The 20,798-nt window shown below is 44.4% G+C and overlaps 1 protein-coding gene across 1 annotated transcript; it reads left to right on the top strand.

Annotated features, from left to right (window-relative positions):
- Positions 1–1,338: 1,338 nt before the first annotated feature.
- On the top strand, positions 1,339–20,368 carry LOC144683473 (acidic mammalian chitinase-like). Its single transcript, XM_078546521.1, has 12 exons — positions 1,339–1,363; positions 4,677–4,706; positions 4,793–4,994; positions 7,493–7,549; positions 8,017–8,182; positions 8,951–9,075; positions 12,095–12,221; positions 12,335–12,517; positions 13,521–13,637; positions 14,524–14,662; positions 19,332–19,605; positions 20,269–20,368. Exons 1-11 carry the CDS (start codon positions 1,339–1,341, stop codon positions 19,589–19,591), a joined length of 1,431 nt encoding a protein of 476 aa, XP_078402647.1. The 3' UTR covers positions 19,592–19,605; positions 20,269–20,368.
- Positions 20,369–20,798: the final 430 nt, after the last annotated feature.

Here is a 20,798-nt window from a genome sequence, read left to right as displayed (position 1 = left end):
AACTTCAGATCATGAACTGACTCCTCCATCTCCACCCCTTTTCCGATCCCCCTTTTTCCAATAATTTATAATTTTTAATATATTTTTGATATATATATTTTTCTTTTCCCACCTATTTCCATTATTTTTAAATGTATTTCCATCCATTGTTTTATCTCTACCTTTTAGCCTATTTCGATCCCTTCCCCCCACCCCACCCCACTCCACCACCACTAGGGCTATCTGTCCCTTGCTCTCTACCCTTTATACCTTTTCTACTTTCTACCCTTAATGTCATCATTAGCACATTCCTCAGCTAATATCACCACCGTCAATATCCCTTTGTCCCTTTGTCCATGACATCTTTGCAATCTCTTCCTTGCCTCCACCTATCACTGGCCCTCTATCCAGCTCTACCTGTCCCACCCCCCCTCAACCAGCTTATATTCCACCTCATTTTTATATTTCTTAGTTCTGATGAAGAGCCACGGACTCGAAATGTGAACTGTGTTCCTCTCCGCAGATGCTGTCAGACCTGCTGAGTTTTTCCAGCTATTTTTATTTTTGTTTCAGATTTCCAGCATCCACAGTATTTTGCTTTTATTTAAGTTTGAGTTCTGCTCGTCTTGCAGGGTCAATTTTTGATTTTCAAATTGCCCAGCAGTTCACAAACCATGTGCTGAACTTGCACAGTCCAACATGACGCTAACCAACTGGAAGGTCCATGTTTACAGAAGCGCTGTCAATGTAATTGCCAATCAGGAATAATGAGATTAAGCTGTCAAAAATAAAATATCCAACATCAGATTTACTGGATTAAATTTATATTTCCCTCATAAATTTGAGAAATAATAGTTGCCTCAGAACTCCTGATCACTATTATTCTTCAGGTTAATATTTAAAATTTAAAAATTAAGTTATTTCGATAAAAGGAATCAAGTGGAATAAGCAATTCACTCACCATGTGCTGACCTCGCACAGCCCAACATGACTCTAATTAATTGGAAGACCCATACCTACCTGGACCTGAAGCATGGAGCTTTCCCGCTCTTCCTGATCCCACATTAACAGAACCTGGCCCTCTCGGCCCTCTCCTCCAACTTCCTAGCCTCCGCTTATAGCACAAGGACAAGTTTGGGATTACAATAAAGATTGAAAATCTAGATGACATTGTGGAGGAGGTAAGTTGTTGCGCACGAGAAGGTGAAGTTAATGTTATGAAGATAAGAACTATTATTTTTCCATTGTGACTAACCCTTTTCCAGTGATAAAGCAAATGACGTATGGAATTGTTTACCATAAATGATAAACTTGGTGTATAAAAGAAAGACTTGAAGCCCACAACACACCAGCTGCAAGATGGCAAAGCTTCTACTTGGAACAGGTAGGCCTGTTTTATCATTTAATTACCTTTTATATAATTTTAAAACTTTTTTTAACTTCATTTACGGGATGTGGGCATTGTTGGCTAGGCCAGCATTTATTGCCCATGCCTAACTGCCCTTGAGAAGGTGTTGGTGTGTTGTGTTGCTGACCTGCTGCAGTCCATGTGGTGTAGGTACAGCCACAGTGCTGTTTGGGAGGTTGTTTCAGGATTTTGAACCAGTGACAGTGAAGGAACGGCGATATATTTCCAAGCCAGGATGGTGAGTGGCTTGGAGGGGAACTTCCAGCTGGTGGTGTTCCCATTTGTCTGCTGTCCAGTGGTCGTGGATTTTGAAGGTGCTGCCTAAGGAGCCTTGGTGAGTTTCTGCAGTGGGTCTTATAGATGTTACACACTGCTGTCACTGTTTGTCTGTGGTGGAGGGAGTGAATGTTTATGGATGTGTTGCTTATCAAATGAGCTGCTTTTCCTGGATGGTGTCAATCCCCTTGAGTGTTGTAGGAGCTGCACTCAACCAGGCAAGTGGAGAGCATTCCATCACACTCCTGACTCACACCTGGTGAACAGGCTTTGGCAAGTCAGGAGGTGAGTTACTCGTTGCAGAATTTCTAGCCTCTGATATGCTCTTGTAGCCATAGTATTTGTATAGCTAGTCCAGTTCAGTTTCTGGTCAATGGTAAGCCCTAGGAAGTTGATAGTGGGGGATTCAGTGATGGTAAAGCCATTGAGTGTCAAGGGGCGGTAGTTAGATTCTCTCTTGTTGGAGATGGTCATTGCCTGACACTTTTGTAACGAATGTTACTTGCCACTTGTCAGCCCAAGCCTGGATATTGTCCAGGTCTTGCTGCATTTGGACATGAAGTGCTTCAGTATCTGAGGAGTCACGAATGGTGCTGTACATTGTGCAATCATCAGTGAACACCCCCACTTCTGATCTTATGATGGAAGGGAGGTCATTGATAAAGCACTGAAGATGGTTGAGCCTAGAACAGTACCCTGAGGAACTCTTGAATACATATGTGAGTGAGAGTTGGAGTGTTTTGGTTAATTTATTTAGATCAGATGTATAATACATGCTAAAAATACAATAAATACTATTTCCTAAATTCCCTTTAAAACTTACAGGAAAACCCGTCTGTGTGTGTCTATTACTGTCACAACACTTAAAGGATTAAACACCCACTGAATTGACATGCTAATTCTTTAAAAACTGTTGTGGTCAACTGAGGGGTAGAAAGAGAGGGGAGCCATTCTACCACTTCTCACCTGACCCTAACAATATTGTAAGTTTTTTTTACATTTTAGTGTTAGGATTTAAATGGAGATTAGAACAAAGCGAGAAACACTTCTCAAGTTCAAGCCTAATTATAAATGAGTGGATTCTTTGCTGTGTTATCTGAAGACATCTTATTGTTAGGTAGCATGCTATCGAGTGTATGTTTTGATCAAACTCAAACAGCCCTTAAATAATCTATTGGATTATCCACCTGCTGTTCCTTCACTAAATGCCCTTTGACAGTAACATGCATCTATATATTTGTGCTGTGATGCAAAATAACATCAAAGTACAAGTGTGCAGGTGAGCAACCGTGGTTCTATGTTAATTCTCAGGTTTACCCGTTTCCGTTTTTAACTAATGGTGAAGTTAATGAAAATAAATAGAGTTAGATTGCACTGAGCGATAGCAGTCGGACTGCAAGAAATGACTTTGCCTGGCATTTTTAGCAATAGCATTAACCTATTTATGATTAACTGGTTAAATTAACAAAGGAATGTTATACAACCACATTAGGAATTGGCTAACTGCAATGTGATTTGTCCCAGAAGATTTCCTTTACAAGTGTGCAGTCAGAAAATTGTTTGACATTTCAATTTCTGTTCAGCTGACTGAAATATTTTCATCAGTAATCAAATAGCACCAACTATTTGTTCATGGATAACAGTGTCATGGCTTGTTCTTTCTCAGGCTGCCTGCTTATTCTAGTTTGGGGTATGAACATTGATGTCAATTATAGTGCACGATATTTCAAGTTTATGGAAATCTTAATATCACTCTAATATTTTCAGATGCATTTGAAGATTAATCTGTCCGTAGAATTTAATATAGCTACTTTCTTAAACTATATCAATTGCGTGACAACTTGAAAGAAAGCTTTACAGCTTTTGTCGTTTAAAATATCTTACATCGATACTTTCAAACCACAGCTAAATGGAACAGTTGATAAGTTAACATCTGAGGTAAATTAATGGTTTGTAGGATAGTTTTAATGAATGCTATTGTGTAAGGTCATTCAGCAATGCAATTCAAAACCATTGAGCTGGGAGATCAAACTGACATCATTTTCATTAGTCTGCAGCTAGATTATAGCCACACGCAATAAATGCAAGGTCTTGCATTTGCATTCAGCAACCCTCTATAAAGGTCCAGCTCAGGTCAGAAGATCAAGTGTCCCATGTTGGTAAATCAATGCATCCTGTCAGCTTCAAAATGCAAACTAAAACAAGAATAAATCACACTTATCACCTTTAATGTAGAAAACCACTCCATTTCCGATGAGACAGGAGTGCTGCCCCTCACAGCACAGACTTGGTGAAGTGCCCCCTTCCCTCCCCCTTGGTCCAAAATATATTTCTCCTACAGGGTGAGCTAGCTGTGGAGGCAGGACAGACACTGACAGCTCATCCAAAGATCTAGTTAAGGCCCAAGGCCCTACTCTGGAATGGACCAGTCTAATTTCCACCCCCTTCGGCATGGAGATGACAATGGTGTTGATTGGTATTTGTGCTGAAGATGGGCTGAGGTAGGAGAGCAACTGGACAATGTTACTGAGGTGGAAGTTGTCTGCCTTTGTGGCTGAGACAATATGGGTTTGGAAGCTCAACTGGGGACTAATGGGATATGAGCTGGTGAGCAATCTGGTTCAGTCTGAGACCTTAGTCAGGAAGAAATTGGTGGTAAAGTTAGGGATGTGGGCTGTAGATGATCAATTGAGTCTTACAATGACAAATTTGGAACAATGAATATGGTTCATCCAAGGCTGGTTGTTGGGAAAATAATCTGACAGTACAGAGGAGAGGAGGGGAAGGTGTTGATGAGGTAGAGCCAGGTGTTATCAATGCACATGTAGATCCTGAGCCCTTGTCTGATGATGACCTCACTAAAGGGCAGCAAATAGGTAAGGAAAAAAGTTTGACCAAGGATCGATTCTTAAGGGTTCCTATTCACTCATATAATAGAATTGTTGTGAACCCTTGAACCTTTAAGCATATTGTGATCATAATTTTAACACTTATCCTATATTCTCTATTCCAGCGGTGGTCTTGTTGGCGTGCCTGGAACTGGGTGAGTCTTTGTGCTTTTCAAGCTTTGTTTAACTTTATGTAATGAGTAGAAGCTCTGTCCTGATTTTCTTTTTTCTTCACTCTCAGGCTGTGCCTACAAACTGATTTGTTACTTTTCAAACTGGTCTCAGTACAGACCAGGAGCGGGGAAGTACAAGCCAGAAAATGTGGACCCTTGCTTGTGCACACATCTGATCTACGCTTTTGCTGGGATGAACAACAATAAAATCTCCACCATTGAATGGAATGATGTGACTCTCTACCACTCATTCAACGGCCTTAAAAACAAGTATAGTTATTCTATAAATATTGAGAATGTACCTACAATGCTAAATGTAGTTTGAGGTCCTTATCATATTTTGTTGCACTATGAAAATTTATGCCCAATTATATTTAAAAATAACATGACTGCCCCAGTCAGATAGCGGATATATGGGTGAACTTGGGCCATGTTGATTAGTGTACAACTGGCAGAGGTGAGTCAATGCCCAATGGGTCTGACAATGCCTGATGCCATCGTGCTATCACCGTGTTGTGCCTTATAAACAAAAAATATTCATTCAACATTGCAATTCAAAACCCTTGAGTTAGTAAACCAAACTAAGAAGTTATTTTAATTAGTGTGCTGCTAGATTATACTTGCCACATGCATTAAATGCTGCCCTTGCATCTGAATCTCAGAGTACGCTGGTGCACAGACTGCCATGTGTCTTACAAAGTGCAGTGCATACACACCTGCATATGGGCAGAAACATTGGGGTTTGGAGAGAACTGGAAATTCCACCCTGTTCAGCAACTCAGAGTGAGTGAGTTGGAACTTGCATTTTAATTATTCTAGCCAGCTATAAATCACTGATCAATGCATGTTAAATATTTTCAATAATTGACTCTACGCCCCATTATTGTAGCCCAATAGTAAGTGCTTTTTGTTCCCTGCTTTTGAACTCCCCCCTTGCCATTTGCCCTTTCCTCTCTTAGAGGACAACCAGGTAACTATTGCTCACAGGGCTCTGTTGTTGATGTTCATTCAAAACTGTAATATGCATATTGCCCAGCAAGATGTTTGACAAAACTGGTTAATTTGCAAATAAGTACCAAATCTCCCCTAGCCAAACTGTTCCAGTGCAGTTAGAACACTGGCATCTACTTGACATCGTGCAAAATTCTGCAGGTGTATCTTATCCACAAAAAACAGGACAAATTTAATGCAGCCAATTACTATCCCATCAGACTCCTCTCGAACATTAGCAAAGTATCGGGAGGTGTTCGCGACAGTGCTACCAAGCGGCACTTACATAGCGGTAACCTGCTCACTGATGCTCAGGTTGGGTTTCGCCATGACCGCTCAGCTCCTGTCTTCATGGCAGCCTTGGTCCAAACATGGGAGGTGGGAGTGACTTCTGCATTTGACCGAGTATGGTATCAAGGAGCCCTGGCAAAATTGAAGTCAATGAGAATCAGCGTTAAAACTTTCCACTAGTTGGAGACTTAGCTGGCACAAGGGAAAGTGGTTGTGGTTTTTGGTAGTCAGATGTCTCACTACCAGGACAGCGCTGCAGAAGTTCTTTAGGGTAGTCTCATAGGCCCCACCGTCTTCAGCTGCTTCATTACTGACTTCCAACATAAGATCAGAAGTGTAGATATTTTCTTATAATTGCACAATGTTCAATACCATCCGATAATCCACATATCCTGAAGCAGTCCATGTCCATGTGCAGCAGGACCTGGACAACTTTCAGGCTTGGGCTGATAAGTGACAAGTGACATTCATGCCACACAAATGCCAGGCAATGACCATCTCCAACAATAGGGAATTTAACCATCTCCACTTTAAATTCTATGGCATTACCATTGGTGAATTCACTCCCCATGAATGTTTTGGAGGTTATCTGACAAGAAACTTAACTGAACTAACCATATAAATACAGTGTATGTAGAGCAGGTGAGAGGCAGGGAATTCTGATGTAAGTAAATTACCTCCTGACTCCCCAAAGCTTGTCCACCATCTACAAGGTGCAAGTCAGGTATGTGATGGAATACTCTCCACCTGCCTGGATGTGTGCGGCTCCAGCAATACTCAAGAAGCTTGACACCGTCCAGGACAAAACAGTCCTCTTGATCGGCACTCAAATCAACAACTTAAATGTTCACTCATCCACCACAGCTTCACAGTGGTGGCAGTGTGTACTATAGACAGGATGTACTACAGCAACTCTTCATGTTTCGTTTGACAACACCTACCAAACCCATGATCTCTACCACCTAGATGGAGAAGGACAGAAGACATGTGGGAACATCAACACTTGCAAGCTCCCCTCCAAGCCACACATCATCCTGACTTGGAACTATATCGCAGTTCCTTGACTGGATCTGGGTCAAAATGATTGGATCCCATTGCTATTAGCACTATGGGTGTACCTGCACTAGATGGACTGCAGTGGTTCACGAACATGTCTCACCGGAGCCTTCTCAAGGGCAATTAGGGGTGGTTAACAAATGCTGGCCTTGCCAGCGATGCCCACATCTCATGAAAGAATAAAATAGAAATTGTTTCATTGTTTTTTGGACATCCCCACATGAACCTTATCCTCTTTCCTATGGCACATCATGTTGTGAAATGTATGTTCTGCACTGAGGTATTTCTGTTCAATTATAATTTAGCACCAAAAGGAGAAAGCATTAAAAAGATTAGGACAATAATGATTTTCAGCAGTTGCTGTTGTGTTAATAAATGCATTTGCTTATGTTTCTTACTCTAAAAGAACAATTTGTTCAATTTTACAACAGAAATGGAAACCTTAAGACACTCCTGTCCGTCGGAGGCTGGAACTTTGGAACTCAGAAGTAAGATGAAAATATTTTATTCCAGTATTGGGCGAAATGTGCTTCTTATCCAATTTCTCATAATGTAAAATAAGCTGGGGTCAAATGGATAGATTTGCAAATGATACCAAGTAGTTTTAAATAAATATATAGATTACCTGATAATGACTGCACTATGACTATTCTGAGATCTCTGTAAAATATAATTCGAACAATATTTATAAGATGATCTCTCTCTGGAAGGAAAGGTTGCATCACCTTCAGAAAGATTCATTTGAAGTTAATAAAACCTGCCCGGATTGATTGAACTGATTATCGAGAACAGCAACAATGCAACATGTCACAACTATAGTTTTGTGGGTTATAATTGGTTTCCTGGTACATTTTGAAATTATATAAGCTATGAAGCTCTGAAAGGTTCAGTTGCTAATTATAGAAACCATAATACAAAGTGTTCTGACCTTGTTTAACATTCTATTTTTCTCTAGATTCACCGCTATGGTTTCCTCAGCAGGAACGCGACAAATTTTCATAAAGTCTGTGATTAGCTTCCTGCGTGGTTATGGGTTCGATGGTTTGGATATTGACTGGGAATATCCTGGGTCAAGAGGAAGTCCCCCACAAGACAAACATCTCTACACTGTGTTGGCACAGGTAGGGCCAGATGTGTTTAACAGGATGCTTAGTCTTCTAGCTAAAATAAAGCAGCTTTCAACCCTTTTTGTAAATTTAAATTTCCTCTCAAGATCCTCATCAAAGACACAGAACAAAGGAACAGACATAGACCATTGAGCTCCTTCCAGCCTGTTTCACCATTCACTGAGATCATGGCTGATCTGCAACCTAATGAACTGTTATAGAAACAGATGCAAAATACACTTTTTTGCACACTTTGTGAAACACAGAAGTGGAATGTTCAAATATGAAATTTATGGGCGTAATTTTACGGTAGCGGGGATTTTACATTCCCGCTGAAGTCAATGGGGTTTAGAATGTCTCGCCGCGTTTTATGGCCCTGGCCCTGCCGAAACGGGGCTGAAAAATTGAGCCCTTTGAATTTACGTGGCAAAATTGTTTGATCACAACCTCATTAATCACTGTGATAAAAATATATCTCTTTTGGCTACTGTGCTCTCCATTTAGGATCCATTTAATAAAAGCAGAAAATGCTGGAAAATCTCAGCAGGTCTGGCAGCATCTGTGGAGAAAGAAACAGAGTTAATGTTTGGAGCCCTTTCTTCAGAGTTCCATTTAAACCTGGCCCTACCCTTGACTATAACCTTAGATGGATAGATTATTGCCTGACTCTTGACCATGGATACATTTTATGAAGCCAGAAAATGCTATCATCTGCATTTGAAACTCTGTATTTTTTGCGTAGATCTGTTGCTAAAGGAAACTTTATTCATGTTCGACTCTTAGGAACTGATGACAGCCTTTGAAGCTGAGGGGAAGAGCTCTGGGAAACCAAGACTGCTGCTCTCAGCTGCAGTTGCTGGTGGGAAGAATAACATTGACACTGGCTATGAGGTTCCTCAGCTTGGACAGTATGTATCCATTTTAATCCCTTAGGAGGTCGTAGTTCAGCAAGTTTAACTAGTTAGCAGCTGAGCCATACAGACCTAGAAAGTCCTTGGTTCAGTCTCCAGTTGATGTTGAGTTGGCTGAATCCAGCTGAGACAATGTTAGAGGTGCTAAGATTGTTTGGGATTGCTGTTCTCATTCTTCTTGCTGTCTCGTTAAACCCCAGACTTAAAGTACATGTATCTGGCCAACAAGTGAGGATAGAATGAGGCTCTGCTTTGAATCTCTACACAGTTACCTGCCTATGAGTTTTGACTGTCAAAGCTTAGACATCAATATTAGTTCATCGCGTGATTCCAGTAGAACTGTATTCTGGCAAAGAGATAGAAAATCATCGAGAAAAACATCTTATTCTGCCAGTTTTTAAAGCAATGTGAAGGTGAGGGGGTAGTATGTGGGGAGGGTGGAGAGAGGGACAGGGATGACACAGTGAAGGATAGAGGGATATAGAGAAGGGGAGATGAAGAGAGAGGAGTTGAATTTACCTACTTGTCAAACATTCATAAAGTCTGTGCTTAACTTCATGCATGGTTTTGGGTTTGATAGTTTGGTTATTAACTGGGAATATCCCAGTTATGCTGTAGTCACAATGTGGGAATGTTGAGAAAGCTGCACAAATGCATCTTTCTTTCAATGAGGAGAAAAATGTGAAAAGCAGAAAGTGAGCAATAGAAGAAAGAATTTGAATTATGTACCACCTTTCACAGATTTGCAGTATCCCAAAAATATTCAGGGTCAATAAAATATTTTGGAGCATTGTAGACACTGTTGCAGTGCCTTGTAATGCAGCAACCAACAAACTCACACAAAGGTATGAGAAACAGCAATGAGATTTATCTTTTAGCGTGTGCACAGTCACAGAGCTAAGCAATGGCCTTGCCAGCACTGAGCTGATCTGAATCTTTTTAGTGATGATTGAAGGATAAATGTTGTTCAAGAAACAAGGCGAACATCTTGCTCTTCTCTTTCTTTAACAGAGGTAGGTAGGGTGTAATTCTGGAACTGTATAAAATGCTGGTTAGGTCAGAGCTCATTTAAAACTCATTTAAAAGATATTGAGATCGGCACCTGAAATGTTGTAAGCTACAGTTCTGGTTGCCACATTGCAGGAAGGGCTTAATTGCTTTGGAAGGATTACAGAGGAGAATTAGAAGAATGTTGCCCGGGTTTGGAAATTGCAGCAATGAGGAATGAGTGGATAGGCTAAGGTTGTTTTCCTTGGAACAGAGGAGGCTGGGGGTGACTTAATTGAGTGTCACAAGATTATGAGGGGCCTTGACAGAGTAGGAAAAAAAGTTCTGTTTCCCCTAGCAGAGAGGTCAATAACCAGGGCACAGATTTAAGGTGATTGCTAGAAGGATTAGAGGGGACATGAGGAAAAACTTCCTCATGCAGTGGGTGGTGGGTTTCTGAAATTTTCTCCTTGGTCTGGTGGTGGAGGCAGAAAGCCTTTACTCATTTTAAAGATACCTGGATCTACACCTGGGGGAACATTTTCTCCCCGTTGTGGGGGGAAGTGTGGGAGCGGGCGCCAGTGGCTGGCTTCCGATCAGTGCCCCCGGTCGGGGGGACGCCGCTATTTTACGTGGGTGGGCCAATTAATGCCCTCCCAGTGTGACGTCCACCAGGAAGCGCTATACACTCACTGTGCGGGCAGGGGGGCGATTCCCTCAGTCGGGAGTGCGCTCTATTGCGCATGTGCGAGGAAGAGCGCACAGATCTCCCTGAGGCAAAGTGCTGCTTCAGGGGGATTGGCTCCGATTCAAAAGTTGACAGAAAGGTAATAAAAAATTTCCCATCTGACACTGTCATATGAGTTGGGACATGTGTTTAACTTTTATTTAAACATTTAATAAACATGTAAAAGCCGTCATGAAACCTCATCCCGCCCACAGATGAGGTTTCATGCTTTTTCCGAGGCCCACCTTGGCTCCCGGCCTGCCCGCCAACCCTCAGGTTGGACGGGCAGGTCCATCAATCAAGTTAATTAGTTTTTTAATGGCCTTAATAGGGCGTTGACAGTCTGGCGGGTGCGCAGCCGATTCAGACGCATGGCCGACGTATTCCCACATCATTTGACGCATCAGCGAGCGGGGCCCCCCCCATTCGCTTACCGGAAAAATCTGTCCCTGAAGTGCTGTAACCTGCAAGTCTACAGACCAGCTGCTGGAAGGGGGGATTAGAATAGGCAGCTGGATTTTCTCCTTTTTCTTCTTCAGCTGGCGCAGACATGAAGGGCTGAATGGCCTCTTTCTGGGCCGTAACTTTTCTATCGTTCTATGGTATGTCTAAGTTACATAAGTAGCATCCATGCATTAAGATTGCTCCTCATCAATCATCATGTAGCCTATTACTCTTTGACTTTGTTTTCTCATTTAGATCCCTGAAGGGAAAGGCACTGTTCTCAACAATTGGGCTGTGATATAAAAGCTTTGTGTTATAGATTCTGTTGTATTGTCCTCTGGGCAGACCAAAACTTGAGTACTATATCCATTTCTGGTCACCGTGGCACCCGGGAGATATTCAAGCACTGGGGGCAATGTGGTAGAGAGTCACGTACTTGAACCTGAGTGCCAATGGTTCCACCAATTGGTCCATAATGATTCCATTTGGGTTCGACAACGGGCGCATGAACCCATTTAAGATTCCAAATAAGGCTCTCGTTTGTTTCAAGAGAGTGCCGGCCACTTCAAAGCTTGTTTGAAAATCGAGTTGGGCTGGCATCCGGGTGTCAGTGACCAGGAGTTTCACTAGTTTACCACTCCATTTTTCAGCATTAGCAAGGCTGTGGATTTTTTAAAAAAAGCCTCAAATGTTTTAATATACTATAGAAGCACACAAAGGTCTTAGTGTTCGCTCAGCGGTAGCACTCTTGGCTCTGAGTCAGACAATTGTGGGTTCAAGCCTCTCTTAAGGACTTGAACACACATTCTCAGTGAACACTCCAAGATATCAATGTAATTCAGATCTCTTCTCATACAGAATCATAGACTTTTTCAATGTGATGACATACGATTTCTTTGGGCCCTGGAGTCGCACCACTGGGGAAAATAGCCCTCTTTATCCTCTCCCAAAAGACAAAAGCACCCTCAACGTTGACTTTAATGTGGTAAGTATTCATGAAAATAGAATCCAGTCATATTTATTATTCCCAGTGGTTAACTATCTTTAGCTGGTTTGCAAAGCCCTTCTAGCATATACTTTCATGTTTTTTTTCTGTAGAACTTTGCAATGAATTACTGGAAAGATCAGGGAGCACCTGCAGAGAAACTGAATGTTGGATTCCCTACATATGGCCATACCTTCAGACTGACCTCATCCAACACTGCGGTTGGAGCTCCAGCATCAGGGCCTGGACCAGCTGGGCCATACACCAGACAGGCTGGATTCTTGGCCTATTATGAGGTATTGATACCGATGCAGCTTCTTTATTCCATAAAATTTTATATTTGCAAATACCAATTAATCAAGTATTGAATTCTATCCTCCCAAAACACTCAAGCTTTACTATGAGAACATCTGCATTACCTCAATCATATGAGCTTCCCCAGGCAGATTAAGTAAAATGTTATAATGTAATTTAACAGCATGTGCTCCCCTTGTGCTGTTCAAATAATGAAAGTACCCAGGATGGCCCAATTTTAAGACAGGCAGTTCATTCTGACATCCTTACCAAAGACACCCCCATGTGATCATCTGTCCCATGTATGAAGATCCTGCTGCCTCTGCCAACATCACAACACATGGCCTGGCTCAGCTTAGGTTCCAAAGGAACTGGAGCTGAAACATGTGTCATCATACTCTGATGAACAGAGACATAATGCCACACCCTCCATCATCGAAAGGTGTTTGACTGTCTTACTCTGGCCATCGTTGTCAGTCTTGGAAAAAACACAAGGAGGTAAAGTGGAGGATATAATCTTTAACATCCCCAACCTCCCTACATGAAATTCCAGGGGTTTTTTGTACAAAGATTACAGTCAATCCTTAGCAGTTTGTGTACCAAACCCTTGTGCTATTTCTAAACTGTTGGAGGGTAAAGAAAGTGGTGTTGTTTCCACCTCTTAAATCAATCTCTTTATCGTGTGTGTGAGTAAAGTCCAAATGCTCCTTTGGCCCCCCAGTCCCTCGGATTGGGAACATGCAGTGTGAGGAATCATTGATTATTTTCAATGAAAAGTAATATTGTTCTGCATTTGCTTTTTATGCATTAAATTATTTTTTCCAACAGTAAAAAAAAAGTGCCTCCAATTTGAGGTTTGTAATTGAGAGAAAACGATAGCTGAATAAAACCAACAAAGGAAAAGTGATGTGAAAAAGCTTATCAGTGAAGATTGAGAGCATTGTGACCCACTGATCATTTGTGACCACTGATGATTCGAATGCTAATGTCTCACTCTTCTCACAGATCTGCACATTTTTGAATGGTGCCACCATGAAATGGAATGCCCCACAGATGGTTCCCTATGCTTATAAAGGGGGGGAATGGCTTGGATATGACAATGTGGAAAGCTTTAAAGACAAGGTATCTTTGATAAACTGATGTCCTTTTCTATTTGTTGCTTTGATGCAATATTTGTTATAATGTACAAGTAGCTTGTCCGATAAGCATTAGAATCACTATATCAATCATTGAACAACTGGAATATTACACCATAACACATAGGATGATTGGAGCATGCCTTTGCAAAAAAGAAGTATCTACAAAAGTATCTAAAAAAAAGTCTTGTATCCCAAGCCGCAACTTAGGTGATGAGGCCAAGGAAAAATTACGCAGACAACTGCCAGTGAGACGACGCTATGAAAACAATTCACTCATGCCTGCTGATTTAGCTATTTGAGTGGATTTTAATTTAAGTGGGTGTGATATATTTTTAATGTGTTTTAATGTCATGATCAGCAGTAGAATCATGTTGTTATAGCGATCAGTTGAATAACTGAACATTACACCATTCCTCATACGATTTTTGGAGCATGTGTAATGGATGAGATATCTTGCTTGATGTGTTTTAGCCACTATTTTTATTTCTGATTTAGCCTCTTACACAAGAGTGTTGGGAGAAGTTTATGCTTCTGTCAAATCACCTCTTTCCAGCCAAGATAGGGTCAATGACAGAAACAGAAACTGTTTCTGACCTGACTCATTTCACAGTTACTAATGCAGCAATATCAATGATATTTGGAATATCTGTTTTAATGGTCATTACAGTAAATCTCCCCTCATCAATGACAAAAGTTGAATAAAACAGTATTCATGCAAAGGTAGCAGAGGACCTTCGGGCATTTCCACAATTTTAGGAGCCTAATTTTGTATTCAGCTGTGTTGCATTGCAAATCTCAAATTATATCTGGAGTAAAAGTTGCTTGAAATCAAGGATTTGTAAAATGAATTTGTGAACAATGTATTCCAGGCTGCGTGGCTGAAAAAGAACAACTTTGGAGGAGCTATAGTGTGGGATCTTGCTCTGGATGATTTCTCTGGTACTTTCTGCAACCAAGGGCCTTATCCTCTCATTAATACACTGCACACTGGGCTTGGAATTTCTACAGGTAAATGTCAGGATTCTTTATACTTGGAGCTGATGACTTGTTCCTACCACAAACTCAGCATGGACATCAACTAATAAGTAAAATAACTTAGCAATTATTTGGAGTACCTAAATGTATTTCAATTTCAACATTGCTCAAGCCGCAAAAATCTGTCTGCTAGGATATTGCTAAGTGACTACAAGCATACATTTCCTAAACAGTATGAGTCCGAGAGCAAAATGCTGAAACATGTAGGTATGTTAACAGGCTAAATCATGGGGGAGAATTTTCCCTATGCTGGGTGGGCCAAGCGGGAGCGGGCACGGGGAGGCGTGGACCCAATCGCCGCCCGTGACCGGGTCTGCGCTGCCATTTTACGTGGGTGGGCCAGCGTATTTCTCGACTCCTGAGGATAGTGGGAGTGGGTGGGTGGCAGCGGGCGTGCACAGACCGCTGGGTCCAATGGTGATCCGGTGGCCTGTTTAAATGAAGGCCCAGCAGCCTTCGCAAGGCTGCTCACAATGGCTGGCAGAAGGGCTTCTGTTGAGCATACAAGCCTGGAGGATAGACCACTGGGGCAGCCCAGGCTGGAGGGTAAGACAGCAGAGCAGGCCAGGCCGGAGGGTAGGTCAGCTGGGCAGGCCAGGCTAGAGGGTAGGGCAGCGGGGCAGGCCAGGCTAGAGGGTAGGGCAGCGGGGCAGGCCAGGCTAGAGGGTAGGGCAGCGGGGCAGGCCAGGCTAGAGGGTAGGGCAGCGGGGCAGGCCAGGCTAGAGGGTAGGGCAGCGGGGCAGGCCAGGCTAGAGGGTAGGGCAGCGGGGCAGGCCAGGCTGGAGGGTAGGGCAGTGGAGCAGGCCAGGCCGGAGGGTAGGACAGCGGAGCAGGCCAGGCTGGAGGGTAGGTCAGCGGGGCAGGCCAGGCTGGAGGGTAGGGCAGCGGAGCAGGCCAGTCCGCAGGGTAGGGCAGCGGGGCAGTATGCCCCTCGGTTCTCGGATGAGTGCCCAGTTACCCTCCTGGAGGAGGTGGCAGCGAGGCGGGGGGTCCTGATTCCGAGGGACAGGAGGCAGAGGCCTCCCCACCTGACCAAATGTGCCTGGGAGGAGGTGGCCGAGAGTGTGAGCTCCCATGATGTGGTACGACGCACGTGGGTCCAGTGCCACAAGAGATTCAACGAACTCCTGCGCTCGGGAAGGATGACTACCATGTTGGCTGAGTTCACTTAATGCAGCCGTCACCCTTTCCCCCCAATTACCCCCCCACCCCTCACCCCTCAGCAGCTCTGTGTACAGCTACAGCATTGAAACCTTCACAGTATGTATCCCTTGCTTGGTGGGTCAGCAGATACTGCCCATGTCTAGTTCACCCTGAGAGGATTGAGCGCAGATACTAGCACCTTGGTGGGAATTAGATCTTCGGCTAGTGTCCCGGGAAACAGCTGTGAGGGCACTTCACACTCACTTGAGGTGCGGGCAGAGACAGAGAGTGCCCAGGGCACTGGCAGTCGGAGGACTGCTGGGGACCAGGCACATGCTTGGTCGGTGGCTGATGATGTGCCTCTGGAGTCATTCGTGAGGCAGCAAACGCTAGAAGTGCAGCAAGGTATGCGAGAGGATCTGGTGGAGATACATGGGGCAATGCGTGGCATGGTGCCCGTGCTGGAGGAGTCCATGCGGAGCATCACCGATACAATGAGCCTCATGGCCGAGCGCCATGCTTCTTCCATGGAGAGAGTGTGACTTTTGTGGAGAGGCTCCTCCAGGAGATCAACCGGGGCCTCCTGGGGTTGCGCTACGGACCTGCAAGCCCTCATAGCGGCATTGACCTCAGCTGGTCATTGCCCGTGTGGGAGATGGTTTGGGCACCAAGTATCCCTCCTCGGTGCCCATGCATCTGCGGTGAGCAGGGAGGTCTGAAGTGACCTCATGTCAACGCAGCAGCTGCCTGTCATCTCTGCGGGCTCCTCTCAGGGCACTCTGGATGAGGGCAGCAGCCCCTCCACCCTTCTGCCAGTGACTGTGGCATCTGATGAGGTTGTGGCGGCTGGGGAAATGCCAGCTGTGGAACTGGCCGCTCCCTCCCAGGCGGGGCCACCAAAGGCTCCACAAGCCAGGGGAGGCCAAGGTGAACGAGGCCAACAGGACAGCACAGTGAGCAGGCTGTCTCAGATGCCAGCGCCAGCAAGGGGACAACACCTAGACATAGCGCCCGTAAGCGTAAATTTAAGGCACATTAGGCACACCATGGGTTTCTCACTGGTGCTTTTATGTTGCCCCATATTAGTTCATTTAAGACTTGATGTGATGTGCAACACCTTTTTTTTGAGTTTCTGAAGTTACTTTTCTAATCTCATTAAATTTTGATATGTAACCATGGCTCAGGGTGATTCCTTACTTCTGCAGGTGGACGGGAACCCATGATGTTATGAGTGAGATGTTTGACATTGAGCTTTATTGACAAAGGCCTTAGTTAATGTTCCTATCCAGACAGATTTAGCACCCAGGTATCGAGAATGGAGCCTGCAGCCCTGGCGTGTGTTGAAGGTCCATCTGTGGTGGGCTAGGTCTTTTGGATTAAAACCTCCCGGGTGTCCCTGCCTCCCTGCCCAGGTCAGCGTCTATCCCCTCAGCGTTCTCCTGTGCGTGCTCATCCTCGGACTCACTGCTGGACTCCTTGTGCACGTCTACATCTTCTTCGTCCACTGCGTCACCCCTTTCCAGCGCCAGATTGTGGAGAGCGCAGCATGCAACCACTATCAATGACATATGATCTGGGGGGTATTGGAATGCGCCGTCTGAATGGTCCAGGCATCGGAAGTGCATCTTGAGAGGATCGATGGCTCTCTCTAGCTCAGCCCTTGTGGTGCCGTGTCTCCTATTGTACCGCTGCTCAGCCTCTGTTCTTGGATGGCGGAGAGGTGTCATGAGCCACCTTCTGAGGGGATGAGCCCTTGTCACCCAGCAGCCATCCATCCAGCCGGGCTGCAGCACTGAAAAACCTCGGCACCTGGGAGTGTCTGAGGGTGTAGGCATCGTGGGAGCTGCCTGGGTACCTTGCACAGACTTGTAGAATCTGCATCCTGTGATCACACACTATCTGCACGTTCATGGAGTGGAAGCCCTTCCTGTTGACAAAGGCACCGGGCTCACCTGCTGGTGCCTTGATGGCCATGTGTGTGCAGTCTATTGCATCCTGGACATGGGGGAAACCAGCAATGGCCGCATAGCCTCTAGCTCACTCTGTCTGGCTGGCCTCATCCCAATGGCAGTGGATGAAGGTCAATGCACGCCTGAACAGAGCACCTGTCACCTGCTTGGCACAAGTGTGGACAGCTGACTGGGAAACTCCGCAAAGATCACCCACCGACCCCTGGAAAGAGCCGGAGGCATACAAGTTGAGGGCAGCTGTGACCTTTAACGCCACAGGCATGGGGTGCCCACCCATACAGTTGGCGCAGATCTCAGGGCCTATCATCTGACAAATGGAGGTCACTGTCTCCCTTGAGAGATGGAGCCTCCTTCGGCACTGCTCCTCAGGCATATTGAGGTAGCTGCTTCACAGCCTGTATACCCTGGCAGCAGCATAATGGCGTCTACTGCAGCCCCTTCCGTCTTGGACTTCCTGTTGGCCCTGCGCCCTTTGTGCCTGCGCCTATCCTCCCAAAGGTGGCTCCCCTGGAGGCTGAATGTGGACTCCTGGCCTCTGCCCCTTCTGGCCCTCCCTTCCTCCTCAGAGGAGGTGCCTCCAGTGGAGAGCACAACTCCCATTCCCAGGCTAAAGGAAGTCTTCCTGAAACCTGTAGGCCCCAGAAATGATCTTTACTGTAGAGTCCTGACCTGAAGGTTTTTACTGCCGTCCAAGCAGCTGGTATAACTTCTGAAGTATTCCTGCTCAGACAGGCAAGTATCAGTAACTTTCACAATTAAATGCCTAACAGATACCATTCGCGACCTCACTCACTCCTCTTATCCCGCCTGTGGATGAGGTTTATACAAATGTCTCCCACCCGCCTGCCCGTTGCACCCGTGCGACGTACTGAAGATCGCACAGGCCCTGAAAAATTGCAGCCAATTGCTGCCTCAAGGGCCTTAACTACGTGATTAATTAATGGCGGGCGCGCAACCGAGAACATTGCGAGCCCACCCACCTAAATATCGAGATGGCGCGGGGTGACGTCGGGTCACTTGCCCGACATCACCGCGTGTTATTTTACACGTTGGTGCGTGGGGCCCATCCCTGCACGCCAATGGGAAAATTCTGGCCATGAATCTGCACTCGGTGTTGCATGCACTGTGCATGGGCTCTTAAATAAACTGAAGATGTGCAGTGATTCATTATGTCATTCAATGGGATAACATATTGCAACACAAAATTATCAAGTTTTTATTGCAGGAAACTCAATCACATCTTCCACTCACTTTCTAAAACCTGACTTAAAATAAAGCTACAATTGAATCATACTTCAAAAATTGCGTTCCAACAAATAGGCTCCAGACAGAATTGGCTATGTCACAAGATTTTCTCAGTAGCCCTTGTTGAACTGACTTTCCAATCAGCTCGTTCCCGACACCGTAAGGGATTGAGTTCGAGCTGAAGATTTTCAATGCAGCAACAACCCTTGACTTTGCAATGTTTATCTTCGTTTGCAACTAATTTTGAAGCAAACAATGAATTAATGAATTTTATTTCCTTCTAGCTTGTGTTCCATCTAAAACAACACTGGCACCAGCTGTTCCTCCTACTCATACCCCTAGTGGTGGTGGCAGTGGTGGCAGTGGTGGCAGTGGTGGCAGTGGTGGTGGAAGCGGGTTCTGCGCTGGCAAAGCTAATGGCACATATGCGGATCCAAAAGACAAGAACAAATTTTATCAATGTTTCAATGGAGCGACCTACGTGGAACAATGTTCTGCTGGATTAGTCTTTGATCCTTCCTGTGACTGTTGCAACTGGGCTTAATGAGCAAGGAGAAGGTAGGCTTGCTTACTAACCTAAGTAACAGTTCAAAGGCGGTATTCTGCAGAAAACAGTAACGATGAGGTGGTGTAAAACACCAATGTAGCCTTTATTAGAAGTCCCAAAGGAATGAAGTTGGAGTTCAAAAAAGATGAATAAAATTTAGCAAAACACGGTTCACTGGGTGTACAATTCCAATAAATCCTGACAATGTGCGTGTCAAATGAATGTAGGTTCATTTTCCTGGTTTTGGTTGGGTTGAAATGGATGGTATGCTCTCACATCGGTGTTATTTTTATTGGTTCATGGGATGTGGGTGTCACTGGCATGACCAGCTTTTATTGCCCATCCATAATTACCCTTGATTAGCCGCTGTCTTGAACCCTTACAGTCCCCACAGCAGTGCTCTGGCATAGATGTTGGCAATTACATTTTCACAGACAAGGTTGCTGAGTTTTATCTGAGCCTAAGCTGTTTTTACATTTTCCTGAAACTGGTTGTGGAATTGGGGAAATCTTTGTACGTGGTCCTGGTCAGTTCTGCTGGGTGAAAATGTGTTGTTGGGGAAGAAGGAAGGTGAGGAAACAGACCCAATATATAAGTTTTTTTCATGCTGCTGATGTGATATTGAAATATTATTGTTGAATAAGAGAACACTAAAATGCCCTTTATTTTTCCAGCCTGCCATAAATCTTCATTGGGCACCAGTGAAGCTGTAACTGGTCTCCAGTTTACTTACTGAGGTGACACTACTTTGTGGATAAAGACCATTCATGTACCACATCTAATTTGTCGCAACTGAAGATATGAATTGCAGTTTAAACAGAAAAATAAAATAATTGCTTCATTAAGAAAACAGTTTACTTGTTTTTTTTTTATGAATGAAACAATAGCACCAAGGCTGTGGGCCCTGATAACTTTCTGACCATTGTACTGAAGACTTGTGCTCCAGATATATCCACACCCCGAGCCAGGTTATTTCAGAACAGCTGCAACACTGGCAACTGCCCAGCAATGTGGAAAAATGCCCAGGTATGTTCTGCCCACAAAGGACAGGGCAAATCCAATCTGGCAATTACTGCTCCATCAGTCTACTTTTGAACACCAGCAAAGCGACTTAAAGGGGTCAACGACTTTGCTATCAAGCAGCACTTACTCAGCAATAACATGGTGACTGATATTCAGTTTGGGTTCCACCAGGGCCACTCAG

Source organism: Cetorhinus maximus, chromosome 8 (assembly GCF_964194155.1).
Source record: "Cetorhinus maximus chromosome 8, sCetMax3.hap1.1, whole genome shotgun sequence".
In the NCBI taxonomy this organism is placed as follows: Eukaryota; Metazoa; Chordata; class Chondrichthyes; order Lamniformes; family Cetorhinidae; genus Cetorhinus; species Cetorhinus maximus.
The sequence above is the reverse complement of the archived record's forward strand: the minus strand, read 5'-3'. Positions and strand labels throughout refer to the sequence as shown.